This window comes from Sorex fumeus, unplaced genomic scaffold, assembly GCF_029834395.1.
Source record: "Sorex fumeus unplaced genomic scaffold, SorFum_2.1 ptg000002l, whole genome shotgun sequence".
In the NCBI taxonomy this organism is placed as follows: Eukaryota; Metazoa; Chordata; class Mammalia; order Eulipotyphla; family Soricidae; genus Sorex; species Sorex fumeus.
In genome coordinates, this window is record NW_026606059.1 from 76939563 (window position 1) to 76956012 (window position 16450).

Here is a 16450-nt window from a genome sequence, read left to right on the forward strand (position 1 = left end):
AGAGAGCCCAGCCAGTGCTCTGTCACCTGTGGAGGCTTTTTCAGAGGAGACAGTGACAGGTGGGAGCAGCCTGTCCAGGAATTGCAGTGGGAGGGTCAGCTGTGCAGGAAGTCCCTCCTCATTCACTGATATCACATCTGTACTTTCGGTCACCAGGCTGCTCCGGGGCCACTGCCTGGCCATCGCATCTGATAATTAGAGAGATTTACTTTCTCACCAACACCACTCTGCTGAACTGGTGGGACTATTGTTAAGTTTGAAGAAAAAAAAACCCTAAAGTTTTATTGTTTCTTTTAATTATTTATTAGCTTCTGGGCCACACCCAGCTCTGCTCAGAGCTTTACTCTGGGCAGTTCTCAAGGGACTGTATGTGGTGCTAGAAATTCATCCCCGCGGTTAGCTGCATGCTGGGCAAGTGCCTTACATGCTGTACTATCTCTCCTGCCCCTGAAGAGACGCTTGATCAGGAATCTTGGGGTCTTTCTTACAAATGGGATGAGAATTGGTCCACATTTCCATCTGAGCTGCAGACTAGAGATGTCTCCGTTCATTTGGGATCGAAGGCTTTTCTGATTCTACCTCAGAGAGAATCACGGACTCTTGATAAAGGGACCAGCCTCTGGAAAGAACACGCGGCCCAACAGACTCTACGACAGTGAACCCTGGACAGGTTCTCCGATAGCTTTATTTCATGGTCTCTGGGACAGCCTATAATAATGCTCAGATGTTTGCTTCGTAGTGTTCAGTATTGCTGGAGTCTCGTTTTTGAACAAGTGTTTCATATAATGGATAAACTATAACTAAGAGTGTGAATCATCACATGTTTTACTAATCTGCTTACTGATTTTATTCTGTCAATTTTTTGCAATGCCTCTTCTTATTCCCCTCAAAATTCAGGATTCTCTGGGGTTAGGAAAAGCTACAAACTGAAGCCCTAGCTTGTGGTGGGGAAGGTGTGGTCCCTCTCCCTGGGATAAGCTGCCCCATTTCATTCTCTTAGATCTGATGGGCCAAAGGGACCTTAAGGCACTTTTGCCCTGTTTAGGATCTCAGGCCCCTGGATGATCATTATTCACCAGTGGAGACTGCACAGTATAGCACATTTTTACCTCTAACCTCCTTGCTCTTCATCACCTCCTAAAACTCATCCACATAGACTATGTGTCAGCAGTGACGTCATCCACCTCTGCCGGGAATGAAACCAGATGCTCCTGCCTCTCTTTGAAGGGGTTCTCCAGCTCATGCTATTGACTTTCCTTCCCAACTTCAGTTTTTTCATTGCCAATCAAGTCCCTCTTTTTTCTTCAGTTGATCCTATGCTTTTCATGTCACGATCATTCCAAATAAACTTATGCTGCTTGTTGGAAATGGTAGGTACAACCATGCTTAGGGGTTGAAGTTTGATGTCCCATTTAATCCAATTGAATGTCTTCAAAACACTGTCTCTTCCCTGAGGACAGTGGGGGAAGGAAAGCAAAAGCAGTAAGAGGGAGATTATATGGTTCTTTAATATTTCATGACTATTTATTTAGCACCTACTGTGTCCTGGGGATCTAATATCATGGTTCATGGATTCCTGGGCACACCACATAGGAAAGCAGAGGCTGTAGGAAGAGATAATGACTGTTGAGACAAATTTCCTCTGCTAAACCACAGAGAAAAGATGAACAGTTTTGCCCTCGGTGGTCAGGGTTAGTTGGGAGGACCAATATTCCCCCCCCCCCCACCCTGCTCTTTACTGAGATAAAATGTACAGGGTTATAGGGTAGCAGGGTTCTTGTCTAGGTCTTAGGGGAGGGAGCAGGGCAAACCTGGACAGTAGGTTGCCAAGAAAGGCGCATGTTGGATATATGAAGTTATCTCATGAGTTGGAGAATCGCAGCTCTGAATGGGAAAGTAAAAGTTGGCTGAGGAATGACACCCTGCCAGACACCTTCCAAGGTGACAGCAGCAGCACATTCTGCTTCTGCGGGTGACAAAGTCTAGAATTTCCATTTTGTGTTCTTTTGACCTCATTTCCTAAACGCCCTGTTATAAGGAACCACTTGGAAGTTGCCCGGTTGTCGCCTCTCTCTTGCCAGCTCCCAGGCCAAGGAAGTCAAGTTCTGACTCACTTTGTGGCTGAGGTGGAGGAATCTAATCTGCTATTTTGCTCTTAAAGCCTTTTTGTTTTCATAGCTTTTACATTTTTCCCCAGGCCCACATATTTTGTTTCTCATATTCCCTTTGTATTTGTACAATTGTACATGTCTCTTCCTCATCCATCATTTTCCTAACATTTTTTCTTCAATTTTAATATTAGGTCTTTGTTTCCTTAGCTTTCTAATATTTTTTGAAGGGATTGAGACTTAGAGAGTTATACCCAACAGTGCTCAGGGGTTACTCCTGGCTCTCTGCTGCGGGACCATATATGGTACCAGGGATTTGAACCTGGGTCAGCTGCGTACAAGGAAATCACCTTCTCCCTTTGCTATCTCTCTGCCCCAACCAGCACTTCCCTAATTCTAGACTCTCATAGATTCAAGAATCTATTGAACCAAGAATCCATTAGACAGGTCTTCAAGTTTTCAATAGTTGAGGTGATATGGCATGAAAAGCTTTGTATATGGAACATATATATATATATATATATGCGTGCGTGTGTGTATATATATATTTTTTTTTCTGTAAGACTATTTTCCTAAGGGTGTCAGTAACATTCAACTGCTTATTGAGAAAAATCGAGCTTGATGATTTAGTGTTTTCCCTTCTTTGCCCTCCATTCTTGGTCCTGACTCTCTAGTGCAGTATATATTTTATGCGTTTTACTTTCTCCCCACATTAACATACGCCTCAGAGACCTGGGCCCTACACAAACAGGATGAGAACGCTATTCGGGTCTCCCAAAGAGGAATTGAAAGAGCTATGCTTGGAATATCACGTTTCACTCAAATGAGAGAAAGAATCCGGAGTTCCGACCTCAGTCGACGATCAAGAATCAGGGACGCTGTCTCGTTTGCCAAGGCATCAAAACTCAGATGGGCTGGTCATGTAATGAGATTTAGAGATGACAGCTGACTAGAGCCATTACCGACTGGATTCCACGGGATGTCGAAAGACCGCGTGGCCGCCCACCTACCAGATGGTCAGACTTCTCCATCAAGATCATGAACGATCGGTTTGAGGCTCTTCGCGTTCCTAGAACAAACAGACGCCATTGGGCTACACTAGCACGTGACAGGAACAAATGGAGACATTACTGGCGCCCACTCGAGCAAACTGACGATTAATGAGAAGTCAAGTGATCATGTGACTTTCTCCCCGGGCCATCCTTACTCTTGCAGTCTGAATGTGTTTCTGCAGCATTACAGTGCAAGCCCAAGAGTTCGTGCCCTGAGTATAGCTATGATGTGCAGTAAAGCAGCAAACATGGATAAGACAGAGACTGGGATGGTCCTAAACTGTAGCTCTCACCAAAAGATCTCGTGCTCCTCTCAACTGCTTTCTAGTTTTTCTTTGAGTTTATGTTTCCTCACCAACTCACCACTCACCCTATCCTTAGGGACCCAGTAAATATTTTTTATTGTTCTCTTACTTACTTGTGACATCCTTTTGTCTCAATAGTTGATCCATATTAAAATGGATTTTAAGTAAAATTGATCCATAGTCTTCCGTCCTTTGTGTTTGAAATCACAGTGGTTGTAATCATACTCGCTTTGGCATCTGTATTTGTGCATCTGTCTCATACTCACTTTTGCTTCTATACTTCTATACTTATAACTCGTAAGCATTGGTGATACTCTCTTTATACTGATAAAGTGGTTTCTGAGGCAGCCGTGGGGTCTTTTGTCACAGTGCTCCTGACCAGCTCACTGAGCACTGACAACCCTGGGTATTTGCATAAAGAAGCTCTCCCACACAGCACAGATTCAAGTGTTTATAGCAGCTCCTCTCGTGATCAGCCAACACTGGAAATGACTCCAGTGTCCCTTCAGTGGGGTGAATGGATCAGCGTTCTGTGGTGCATCCTTAGAATGCAGCAGAACTCGGCAGCTGAGAAAGAGTGACATGGGGCCTGGGAGATCTAGTATAGTAGCAACAGTAGGTACGGAAAGGCTCTACTTTCCCTTCACTGAAATGGCTTGAGTAGCTCTATAGAGTGATGGGGAGCAGAGGGTAGCAGATTAGAGGGATTGGCAGCCAGTCAAAAGGTGGCATTGTGGACACAGATGACATGTGAGGCCCTGAGTTCAATTCCCAGCACCCCACTTGCCTCCCAAAAACCAATATCATGGGGTGTGACCCTCCTAACAACAATAATATAAAACTGATGGAAAAGTCCTGGGGCTGGAGAGACAGTACAGCAGGCAAGGCATTTGCCTTACATCCAGCCAGTCCAGGTTTGATCCCCAGCACCACATGGAGTCCCCTGAGCACCGCCAGTGATGATCCCTGAGCACAGAACTAGGAGTAAGTCTTGAGCACAGCCAGGTGTGACCTAATAAACAAAGAAACAAAGCTGCAAAAGTCTTAAGTATCTGAGCACAATGATGGTCATTCAAGTAAGTGACAGAGTACAGTGGTGTCATTGTCTAATTTATTTTCTAATTTTAATTACTTTACTTCTTGGGGCCAGGGTAGTTGGGCCACACTCTGCTGTGCTTGAGGTAAACTCCTGGATTAGTGCTCTGGAATCACTTTTGGCTCTCTTGGAGACCATAAATGGTTATAGATATTGAATTGGGGCTAGCCATATGCAAGGCAGGCTTCTTATCCCTGCACTCCAGCCCCTAATTTTGTTATTTTTATTATCTTCAGATTTCCAGTTTTACTACCAAGCTGTAACTCTTCAAGATGTAAATTTCCCTTATAACTATCAAATTCCATCAAAGAGCTATCAAATCGCAATGTGTCTGAGAAAGGAGGAATTGGCCAGTGAGTCGGAGGAGCAGGAATGAGAGGACTCTTTCTTCAAAGGGAAAATTCTGTAATTAGTTATAAGGTCAAAATGTTCCAAAACGAATATTTTGTCCCTTCAACACATAGACAGTTTTTCATAAATGAGAAACACAATGCCCTTCTTCCCGCCACTCTATCTTCATTCATTGTCTTAGTGAGTGATCTATTGGGTTTTCCTCTCAAAAATGTAATTACTTTGTAATGAAATGTTAATGCCACATTCTATTCTTGAAGCCACATATTCCAGTGATGAAGTAATGACTTAATAGAGTTGCCAGATTTTCCTCTACATTCTTTTGATAAATGTGATGTTTGATATTTGTCAAATGAGCGGGTGATGATCTGGGCCTTCCTGATTTTTACCAACAGGACAATTTCAGCAAAAACTCATCATCAGGCAGTTAACTTCAACATCTTCGAGGGCATGGTTTGCCATGGGGTGCCCCTCGTAACGATTTCCAGGGGCAAAGTGGTATATGAAGCTGGAGTGTTCCACGTCAAGGCTGGGGATGGGAAATTTATTCCCCGCAAGCCGTTTGCTGAATATATTTATAAGCGGATCCAACAGCGGGACCGGGTGAGTTGTTCCAGTGACCTGGGAAGACTTGAGATTGATGTCCGTGGGCCCATGTGTGGTTCTTGGGAAGTGGGGAGGAGAAAGATGGTCACTTTCTCCTGACCCGCCTCTGGCACCCAGGACCCAGGGTTACTGGGTTCTTGTCTCACCTCTCAGAAAGGAATTTCAGGAGTAGACAAGCAGTGAAAATTACACAGTTTTTATTTTAAGGGAAGGAGGGAGAGAAAGTTGGAGAGAGTGGAGAGTAACATGCACAAGAGAGAACCGGGCTTCTCCAAGAGCAAAAAGACCCCTACACACATCCCAGCGTTAGTCATGAACGCATGAAAGTCCACATCTCAAGAAGAGAGATGTGGGTGACACAAGTGCTCAGATACCACATATGTTTGGCCATGTAGGCACAAGCAGTGCATGGGCTCAGGCAGCATATGCGCGCCCTTCCTTTGTTCAAGGTGGCCTTTATAGGGTTTCTCCAACCTGCCCCCAAGTGGGGCTTCTACCTAGGTCAAAGTCTGTTGCTAAGGAAGTTGGGGGGGGTAGGGGAGGATGGGAGGAGGAGTGGTGATGGTTTTCTTTGAAATTCCCTTCCTGGCCTTTTATTTCTGTAGGAGCTTCTGTTGGAGGGTCTTGGTCCAGCCTCCTCAGGGTCTGTTATAGACTGGCACCAGTTCTTTATGAGGTCAGGGCTATTACTTTCCAGGAAATGTACTGCCATTGCCTTGGGAGGGGGCCTTCCCTATCTGCCTTCCTGCCTACATCAAGATGTCCCACTGGGAAAACTGCCCTGTCCTTTATCCTGGCTGTGTGACCAATACCAGATCCCCTTCATAGGCTGGCATTCTGGGCGTCTACTCTGGGGCACCCCTGGGTCATTTGACTGCAAAGCCTTGAGTTTAGCAGTGAACCAACTCCAGAAGGAGATTTCCCAGCTTTGTCATGTTGTATTTGAGAATAGCTCAAGTTATTCTCAAGAACCGAGAACTAAGAACCGAGTCAAAACTTTTCTGTTTTGTCTTGTTTTGTTATGGCCTCAACCAGCCGGCTCAGGACTTACTTCTGGTGAGGCTCAGGGGACCTAATGGAGTGTCAGGGATTGAACCAAGGTTGGTGGTGTGCCAGACAGGCACCTTCCCCACTGCGCTATCATGGCTGGCTCTTGGATCAGAACACTTGATGCATTCTAAAACATCATCCAAAAGGCACATATTCCCTGTGATATGTCCCCTCCACTGAACCTCAGAGGTTACTCATGGGCCAGTGATCTGTTGGTCCTGCAGGATTGATTAAGCGGGTCCAGGAGACTCAGGCTAGGCAGGGAACTTTGAAATTTGAACTCTGAAATTGGCTGTTCATTTGGAGAATTTGGAGTGAGGCCAAGGGTTGTTGTTTGGGGATTTCTGCTGTCCACAGCTTCCTTTGCAGGGGGCCCTGGAATCACCTTTCGGGGTCTTGCTAGTCTCAGAGATTCTATCATCTCCTCACTGCTCACTAAGCAGACAATACAATTAAAATTTCTATCAATTTAACAACTGTTTCCCCCACCCCCAATCTGCTCAGCAAAAAGTATTTCTGTAATTATCCAGGTGTGAGGTGGATGGTATGAATATTTATCCATCACAAGACCTATTGTGATGAAATTCTCTTTTCTGTTCACCCATCACAATGACAATTGTCTGCCGAGGTTCTGAACTTTAGGTAGAATACAATGCCAGGGGCAGACCAGGAGCCAGGCTGAGGCTGGGGCTGAGTGTGGCTTAGGGGCAAAGCTCCCGACAAGCATGAGGACCTGGGTTTGATCTCTGGCACTGCAAAAGTAGGGGAGAAAAAATAAAGACCAAGCTGTTGCACTAGGGAACTTCCAGTGTATGTGCTGGAGTGAGCACATTAGGGAACTTACATGACCCACCTCTGAAGCTAAAACATATTAAAAGGTGCAAATTTCCAGGAGACTTGAGACAAGAACATATACTGCCTTTGATTCCTTCTCATGTAGTTATCAAAGATGGCAGTGGAAGGGTGGAGGTGGTGGGACCTGGATGGACAGGTGGATGAATGGACAGTGGTAGATGGTGAAGGGTGGCAGAAACAGCCGCCTGGGGCTCCTGAGAGACTGCTCCTTGGGTTCTGAGTGGGGACAGCTCTCCACACAAGAAGAGCTTGAGGCTCTCTTCACCTCCATCCTCCACCTCCCAGCTCTCAGGACACCTGTGCCTGGGGGATGGTTATTGTGATCAGGGTTGTTGTGACCAGCCAGGCTAAGGGTTGGCCCAGCAGTGCTACAGCTGAGTACCCAGAAAGGCATTTTTTGGTTGTTATTTTGGGGCCACACCCAGCTATGCTTCAGGGGTTACTCCTGGCTCTGCACTCAGGAACCGCTCTTTGGGGAGACCCTTTGTGGTGCCGGGGATCAAACCAGGATCGGCTGAGTGCAAGGCAAGCTCAATCCTGGCTGTACTCTCTCTCTCTCTGGCCCCTGAAATGCAGTCAGAGCTGAGTGGAGTCCCGCCCACAGAACGCAGCTGACTGGCCGTGGAGGAGGCATAGCCTAAGCACTGACAAAAGGACAGAGCCAGAGGAAAGCAGTATGGGAAACTGAGGCAGCCCGGGCCAGGGCAATTGATACAAGGAGGAGAGCTGGGGCTCTCCTCGCCTTCACCCACTCCCACCTCCCAAAGGAACTCAACATTCCTCTCCTGAGTACTTCCTGGGGTCCAGACTCAGTGCAGGCCCCCACGACTGCAGAGACTCATGAACTGGGAGTAAGAGGCAAGTTGATGGTGGAGCAAGATGGGGGAGGTGACAGGTGGGGTTCAGGCCTTCTGCACTCGTGCTGGGGAGGAGCTACAAGAGGCCATCGGGCCTAACTGGAGCAGAAGGAGGTGGGCACAGCCACAGGGGCAGAAGTGGAAATGATGTTGGTGGGCCCCACGGGTGGCTCATGTGAAGTGGGAGGAGAAAGACGGCCACTTTCTCCTGATCTGCCTCTGCCACCCGGGACCAGGGTTACTGGGTTCATGTCTCGCCTTGCAGAAAGGAATTCCAGGAGGAGATGAGCAGTGAAAGTTACACATTTTTATTTGAAAGGAAGGAGGGAGAGAAAGTGGGAGAGAGTGGAAAGTAACATGCTCAAGAGAGAACCTGGGCTTCTCCAAGGACGGAGAGACCCCTACACATATCCCAGAATTAGGCATGAAAGTACACATCTCAAGAGGGGGGATGCGAGAGTCACGTGCTCGGGTTTCACATGTGCGTGGCCACGTGGGCACAAGCAGTACATGGGCTCAGGCAGCATGTGCTCGTGCTCCCCTTTGTTCATGGTGGCTTAAATTTACAGGGATTTTCCAAGCTGCCCCCACAGGGGGCTTCTACGTAGGTCAAAGTCCGTTGCTAAGGAGGTTGGGGGTGGGTGGGAGTGGTGATGGTCTTCTTTGAAATCCCTTTCCTGGCCTTTTGTTTCTCTGGGTCTGTTGCTGTAGATAGGTGAGGGTTTTATCAGTTCTTGGTTCCTGTGTTTTCCTGTTTCTGCAAGGTTGGCCTTTGCCATTGCTTCTTTATGAGGACAGGGCTTTTACTTTCCAGGAAATGTTCTGCCATTGCCTTGGGAGGGGGCCTTCACTATCTGCCTGCCTGCCTGCATCAGAAAGAGATGAGGACAGATGCTGGTTCCACCGTAGGGGGCAGATCCTCCCCTTAGCCTGCCATTGGCTTCAGGGGTGAGAACCAGGATGGATCAGCAAGTAGAACAATCCCCCCACCAGAACAGCAAGGAGGGTCCTCCCAGCTAGGTGACCCTGCCTGAATCTAGGGGTGCAGGCTGCCAGTTCCCAAGAAGCAGTCGAGGAGAGATCAGAAGCAGTTGGAAAGCACATACACCAGCATTTCAAAGGAACCATCAGGGTGAGAGGTAGATTGAGCGGGAGTTCATGAGGGGCACTGCGCCAGGGCAGGAGACCCAGAGGCCTGACCTCTGCCGGCACTTTCTCTAGGGGCGACGGGTGCAGTGGGGACTCAGGTTTTGCCAAGTGTAACGAGCAATGGAAAAAACTTCTGTAGGTTCTCAGTGAGAGAGGAGTTGAGGGAAGGTGGAAATAAATCATGATTTGCTTGGACAGCCCTGGAGTGCCAGCTAATATGGTTTAGTATCCTTAACACTCTCAGAAATGTCCCTGTTTGGGTGATGAATTAGATGGTGGCCTTGGGGTCCTAAGAGCAGAGCTGTGTGTGGTCTTGGGGATTGAGCTCATGGCTGCAAGCTTGCGTGGATTTTAGCCACTGAGCCATCTCCTGGGCCCCACTGGGCGTTATTCTAAATGCCCCCCTTATATTTCACCCTCACAGCCACCCGATGAAGAAGGGGCTTTCCAATGGAGGGAGCTGCAGTATTAAACTTCGAGTTAGATCATGTCCAGACATTCTGGTTCTGGAGTCCAAGCCCGTGACCCCTTAGTTTGTGTTGTGCTGGTGTGAGCTGTGAATGAACAGAGAGAGACAGCTCAGGATAGGAGAGTGAGTTTATCAGAGGTTCAGCACTGAGGACCCCAAGTCAGAAGAGAAAGAGACTTGGAGTCCTGTTTGTTGAGAGGGTCTCTCTTTTATCCTCTAAAGGTGGGCTACAAACTACATACATTATAAATCAGTGGAACAAGAGATAATTGGCAAAAAGCAATTAATGCATCTTTTCCACATGGTGTGACCGTCAGGCGCTCAAAGGGAAAACAGCCAGTGTCAGTACATCTCATCTGCTTGGTGCGGCCCTCAGATGCCTTCTCCCTTGAGCTCCCAGAAGTCTGTCTGGCCCAGTACACTTCCAGAAATCAAGTGAGCTAGTAGGCCCTTAACTCCATTAATTGGAATCATAAAAGGAATGCTTCTCCCTCCTGTCTCTTGTTTAACTTAGGGGGTCAGTTTCAGTTTCTCAGTCCCTATCACATTTTCTTAATTTTCATTACAGCTTCATAATTCTCATTACATACAGCTCTTACTCGTCATTTTGGTTTGCTGTTCCTTGCAGTGTCCTGCCTGTGTACCACATGAGGGTCCAGACCCTTCACTCCTGAACCTCTTTGTTTACCAAGTTCCTATTTCAAAGCTCCACTCTAGCGTTGAATCAACTAGCTGCCTGCAGCCAAGGCTTCTGCTGTCCCTGTTCACCAGTAGGTGTAGTTAGAGATGAGACATTCTATGGGACTCCAAGGCATGCAGAGGCAATTGAGAAACCCAGGAGAAGAGACAACCCACACAATAGGCTGCAATTTGAAGCCCGGTGCTAAGAGTGTTGGCAGAAGAGCAAAGGCTCATCCCGGGGAGGAAAAGCCCTCCTAGGACTGACAGTGGGACAAAGATGTACAAAGTTTGTAAAGTCTCTTTATTAGGTTCTAGAAGTCAGACAGAATGAAGAGGGGCCCCCGGTGAAAGTTGTGGAGAGGATTGCTCTTGAGAAATTGGTCCCGGGCTATTGTCTGACAGGATGGATTCCCCCAAAGAACAGTTGCCAGAAACTTCTGTGAAAGAGCAGGGATGTTGGGCGGGGCCTGAAATGTCCACAGAGTTCTGACAACCCCTGATGTGAACTCACTCTCCACTGTGAGTTCAAGGAATTGGTGTCAATGAACAGGCATGTTCTGTTTCAGACTTGTGTGCCGACGCCCGTGAAGCGACAGCCCTACATGGGGGAGGTGGCCACGCTGAACTCAAGAGGGGCAGAAGAGGACTCTGGGAAGGGCCCCCGGACCCAGGCCCGCCGCTGAACCAGCTCTGAAGGTAAAGCCAAGCGCCCTGCAGGCCAGCCCGGGACATCAGTCTCTCTGTGCACTGAGGAGCCTGGGGTGCAAAAGGGTCCAGGTTTCAGAATGGCTGAAGGCATTGAGGATGGTTGATGAGGGGGAAAGGACCAAAGGATGAGCCATGGAGAATTAGGGATTTCCTCCCAGGGATGTCAGGATGCAAAGCCAGAGCCTTGGAAGAACAACGATGAGCAAGAGACAGCAGAATGGTAACAGGAAGGACAAAGGTGGGCGGGGGTGGGCAGGGCCTGCTTTGCCCATTTTCTAGATCTGAAACAGATTTAGAAAATGACTCTTCACAAGGTGAAGGCAACTGTGTTCTAGCCCTGAGGAGAGAGGCCTATAGATGTAGTGTCATCTGGGTGGGATTTCACTTTCCAGGAGAGTTTGCCTTCTCCTCCCCTCCCATCCTCTTTTCTTTTCTTTCTTTTTGTTTTCTTGTGCGGCAGGGGTTGGGCCACATCTGGCTGTGCTCAGGGCCACACCTGGCTTTGGTTTCTGTTTCACTCCTGGTGGTGCTTGACAGCAGGGACGTCATGCCAGCAGGAACCAAACCAGGATCTACCATGTTCAAGGCGGGCACCATGACCCTGTACGTCTCTCCAGTCACAGTAGAAATATATATATATTTTTAATTTGCTTGAAGGGAGGGTTTAAGCCACACATGGTGGTTCTAGGGGTCTCCTCCTGGCTCTGTGCTCAGGGGCCCCCTGCAGGCCAGCACCTGCACTCCTATGCTCCCACTGAGGGCCATTGCCTTCTCCAAAGCCCCCATTATCATCACTCTGGGTCTTTTCTTTTCCTTTCCCCAGCTGCTTCCTGTCCCTGCTCTACCCAACACCTTGCTGCCCATGGTTTTGTGGTTCAAGTCTCCCCCCGCCCCCCCCCCCCCCCCCCGCCTCCTTTCTACTGGCTTCCTGAGATTCTCCTGTTTGGCCTGTCTTGAAATTTCATTAGTCTCCCACTATCAGCTTTGGACTTTCGCGCAATGCTGCCAGCTTGCACTGGGCCAGATGCCGTGTGGTTCAGGGACGTGTGACAAGGGGACAAGGACTAGTTCTGCACAGACCCAGTAAGGCTCCAGGCCTTCTCACACGTGCCTTCTCTCACAGTGCCAGAGAGCCCCACGTTTCTGCCTTTTTGGGGGGCAGGGGCCATTTCTGAGCTACAGGAAGGGAGGGAGACTTGCAATGCAGGAAGAAGGGGTAAAAATCCAGGGAAAGATGAGCAAGAGAAAGAAATTCTACTGAAGGTTAAAACGTTAAAACGTGTCATTCCCGTGGAGACGGGTGTTTATTTCATGATAAGATTTCTTGGGTGGGCGGATGGCTTAGGCCTGAGTTCTACAGCTCTGATGAGGATGAATATTACAATGAGTTCCTTTTATCCTGTTCAAAGGTAAAAGATGCAAGAAAGCTCCTGTTTCCTCCATCGCAGTTCAACGTTACCAGTCCCCGGAGAAGCAGGGACCTTATTTTTGGCACCCCAAGATCTTTTCAAAAACAATAATTGCTCGAGGCGACTTTGATTTTCCTGCAGAAGCAAATGTTGGCTTCCTCGCTGTGACTTTGTGACTGTGTAAGATAGAAATGAATCTTACTGTGATGGAAAGGCTCTGAAAATCCTCTCATCATCCCTTAAAATGTCATCCTGGCTGCTACTAGGTATCAAAACTTTGTATTTTTAAAAAATCACCGTCTTCTAAAAGAAAATCACTTTTTTCTGGTGTCAGTTTTTTAAATAAAAACAGCTACAGTTGTTTAAAAATAGAAAATGCTGTGATCTTACCTTCGCTCACAAGCAGTTAGACCTTTATGTTAATTAATAAACATTTATGCCTTCATCCTATATCCTACTGTTTGTGTGTCACTGCAGTAGCAAGAGCAGGGTTCTGGGGGTTTGGTTTTAATTCAAATGTGTAATTTTCTGGGGCTGGGGAGCTAGTAAAGCAGGTCAGAGCTTGCCTTGCGTGTGGCTGACCGGGTTCAATCTCCTGCATCCCATATGGTCCCTCGAGCACTGCCAGTGTGATTCCTGAGTGCAAAGCCAGGAGGAACCCCTGAGTATCACCGGGTATGACCCCAAAACAAAACAAAAGTACCCTCCAAATATAATTTCCTGTGTTATATCTGCTCCAGCATTTCCTAGAAATCAAGTCTTTCGGCAGCCCTCAGGTAACGATTGTACTGAGCCTTAGAATAACTCCAAGGGGGTGATCCCAGCACACTGGGGAATGCAGGCTTCCGGGAACCAAGTGTGTTCAGTCTTCTGGGAGGCTCTGCCAGGACATCCTGAGTATCCAATGCCCCACACTTTGCTTTTCTGCAGCCTATTCCCATCCTTTTTGTATGCACGTTTTCTCTCCTAGGTAACTAGGTCAAGAGGGATTTTTTTTTTTTAATGTGGAGTAAAACCGGGGCAGTCTGCTCTTCCTACAGGCTCATCAGTCTGGGTCCTCAGATCACGGTAAGCCAGAGGGTCGTGGGGATGATATGTCATTTGTCTTAAACACACAGCTAGAAGGAACATGAACTACATTCAAAGAATCTCAGAATCTTCTTGATAAGAGATATCAAGAAATACTGTATCAAGGTTTTATTGGGAGGAGGTGCTATTTGGGTAAGACTTTGCAGTGTTCTGGGGCTATTCCTTGCTCTATGCACTGAAGTAATCCCTTGCAGTGCTCAAGGGACCATATGCAACACTGGAGATTTGAACAAGAATTGGCCACACACAAGGCAAAACACCTTATATACTCTAATATCTCTCTGGCTCCCCGATCCCAGCTTTTTTGCAGTCAACATGTATGTAATTTATTTTTTAAAAGGACTTTGTTACATTTTTAAAAACTTTCCTAAGTACCAGAAAGGTAATAGGGCAGGGACATTGCCCTGATGCAGCTGACCTGGATTCAGTCCCTGATACCACATATGACAGGTTCCCTGAGCCTGCCAGGAGTGATCCCCAAGTACTGACAGATATGTCCAAAAAGAAACAAAGGAGAAAATAAATTTTAAAAGTAGACTTTTCTCCTTCTGTTTCTTTTGTTGTAAGCTATAGTTCCCTGTTTTTCCATTGATTGACATTTGGGTTGCTCCCGGGTTGCTGTGAGCATGTTTGCATGGTTTCCTTGTGTGGGCAGTGAGGGTTTCTCCAGGAACTGTGCCTTCAGTCTAGTTACTGGGGAACCCTGGTCTTCTCGGTCACTGGTCCGTGCTGGTGACTTGTTCTCCTGCCTGAGTGGAATGTTTTGTTGTTGTTGTTGTTTATAATGTAGTAGTACTGCTATTTTTTCAGCCATTGATTAAGCTGATTGAATTGGGCATGAACTCCACATTTCTTTTTTATTCAGAATGTTAATTATATTTATTTTTTATTATTATTAGTTTTTAATTACTGTGAGATGCAGTTACAAATCTTTCCTGTTTGAATCTCAGTCATACAATGATTGAATACCCAACCCTTCATCTGTGCACATCTTTCACCACTAAGGTCCCCGGTATCCCCCCTATCCCACCCCTCCCCCATCTATGTCAGACATATCCCCCATCTGAGTGGAATGTTTTGCCTCACTTACAGCACAGGAGAATTCCTGGCATCTCTTGCCCACCAACATCACCAATGCATTCATTTAGCCCATCTTGAGTCAGATAAAATTTCTCTTATTGGCTTCTACCAGAAACACCCATTGTTCAATGTATTCATTTAGCCAATTCAGAGTCAGGTAAAAGTTCTCTTATTGGAATTTCCGGTTGCATTTTCCTAAGCCTGTGACCCTTCACAACTGTCCCAAGGTCACCTCTAGTATCATCTTCACTCACCCCAGGTTTACACCCATTATAAAATTCATTGTGTGATCTAAGGTCAAGGCTTTGTCATATTCCATATGACATAGATAGCGAGATCATGGACTGGAATGATAGCACAGCGGGTAGAGTGTTTGTCTTACACGTGGCCGACCTGGGTTCAATTCCTCCGTCCCTCTCAGAGAGCTCAGCAAGCTACCGAGAGTATCCCGCCTGCATGGCAAAACCTGGCAAGCTACCCGTGACGTATTCGATATGCCAAACACAGTAACAAGTCTCACATTGTTATTGGGCCCACTCGAGTAAATCGATGAACAACAGGAGGACGGTGCTACAGTGCTACAGTGAGATCATCTGGTGCTTGTCCTCCCTCTGACTTACATTGCACTCAGCACATGTAAGACACTGGGGATTTGAACTCGTGACCATATGCTGGTAGCAGACACTCTAACCTATACCCCCTGGACCCACCATACCCAAGAGAATAAAACGTTTGCAGCTGCATTATCATTATATTTTCTTCAAAGCAGGGTAGTTTCTCATCAGCTTGTTTCCCTCCCCCCAATAACTTCAATACCATGAATTACCCAGGGTGGGTGAGTAGAAATTAATGTGTCGTGACTGAGGGCATTCAGAAGAAAATGCCTGAATTTGGAGACACAGTCTGAAGGGAGAAGTCTTCAAATTCTGTCTTCTCAAGCTCCTCAGACCCAGGAGAGGAGAAAGAGCAACTCATTTCAGGAAAGGGAACTGCACGAAAGATCAAATGAGCCTGGGCCATCAGCCACGGAGCTCCTTGGGGACTGGCCATATGGCTTAGTGACCAGCAGGGGTTTATGCAACCGCAAATAATTCCCATGTAAGTGCATCCCCTCATCTTTCCCTTTTCACTGCACAGATGCTGTCTCCAGCTGTGAGTTTTCACAACACCACAAGAACAATGAAGATAAAGGGTAGAGAGAAAGGTTTGCGGTGGTGGGCCCTCACATGGGTAGGACACAGCGGTGGCATTCGGTGGCTGGGAGCCGTCTCCCGAGGCTCTTCCGGATAACAGTCAAAGGATGGGTGACCAGTGGACTTTCCGGAGTCATCCGATCTCTCCGTTTACAGTGCAGTCATAATTGCCATTACGGCCATAGTCCTGGTCATCAGAGTTCCATCATCCAAGTCTCCTTGAAGACCTCAAAGTCTCCAAAGTCTCAGTTCTCCTCCTCGTCTTCAGCGTCTTTTCATCGACCTTCTCGTCCTCAACATCTAGTCTTCAGCGTCTAGTCTTCACTCTAAATCTTTTCTCGGTGCCTTCTCTATCCCTATGTCTTTGTTTTCCCCTTCAGTCTCCTGCCTTT

At 47.2% G+C, this 16450-nt stretch overlaps 1 protein-coding gene across 1 annotated transcript in view; it reads left to right on the top strand.

Annotated features, from left to right (window-relative positions):
• Positions 1-13138, top strand: part of DPYS (dihydropyrimidinase) — a 96900-nt gene extending 83762 nt beyond the window's left edge. Inside the window, exons 8-10 of the mRNA XM_056110613.1 lie at positions 5308-5515; positions 11146-11275; positions 12697-13138. Coding sequence (XP_055966588.1) covers positions 5308-5515; positions 11146-11262 — 325 coding nt within the window. The 3' untranslated portion in view covers positions 11263-11275; positions 12697-13138. The remainder of the gene's footprint in view (positions 1-5307; positions 5516-11145; positions 11276-12696) is intronic.
• Positions 13139-16450: the final 3312 nt, after the last annotated feature.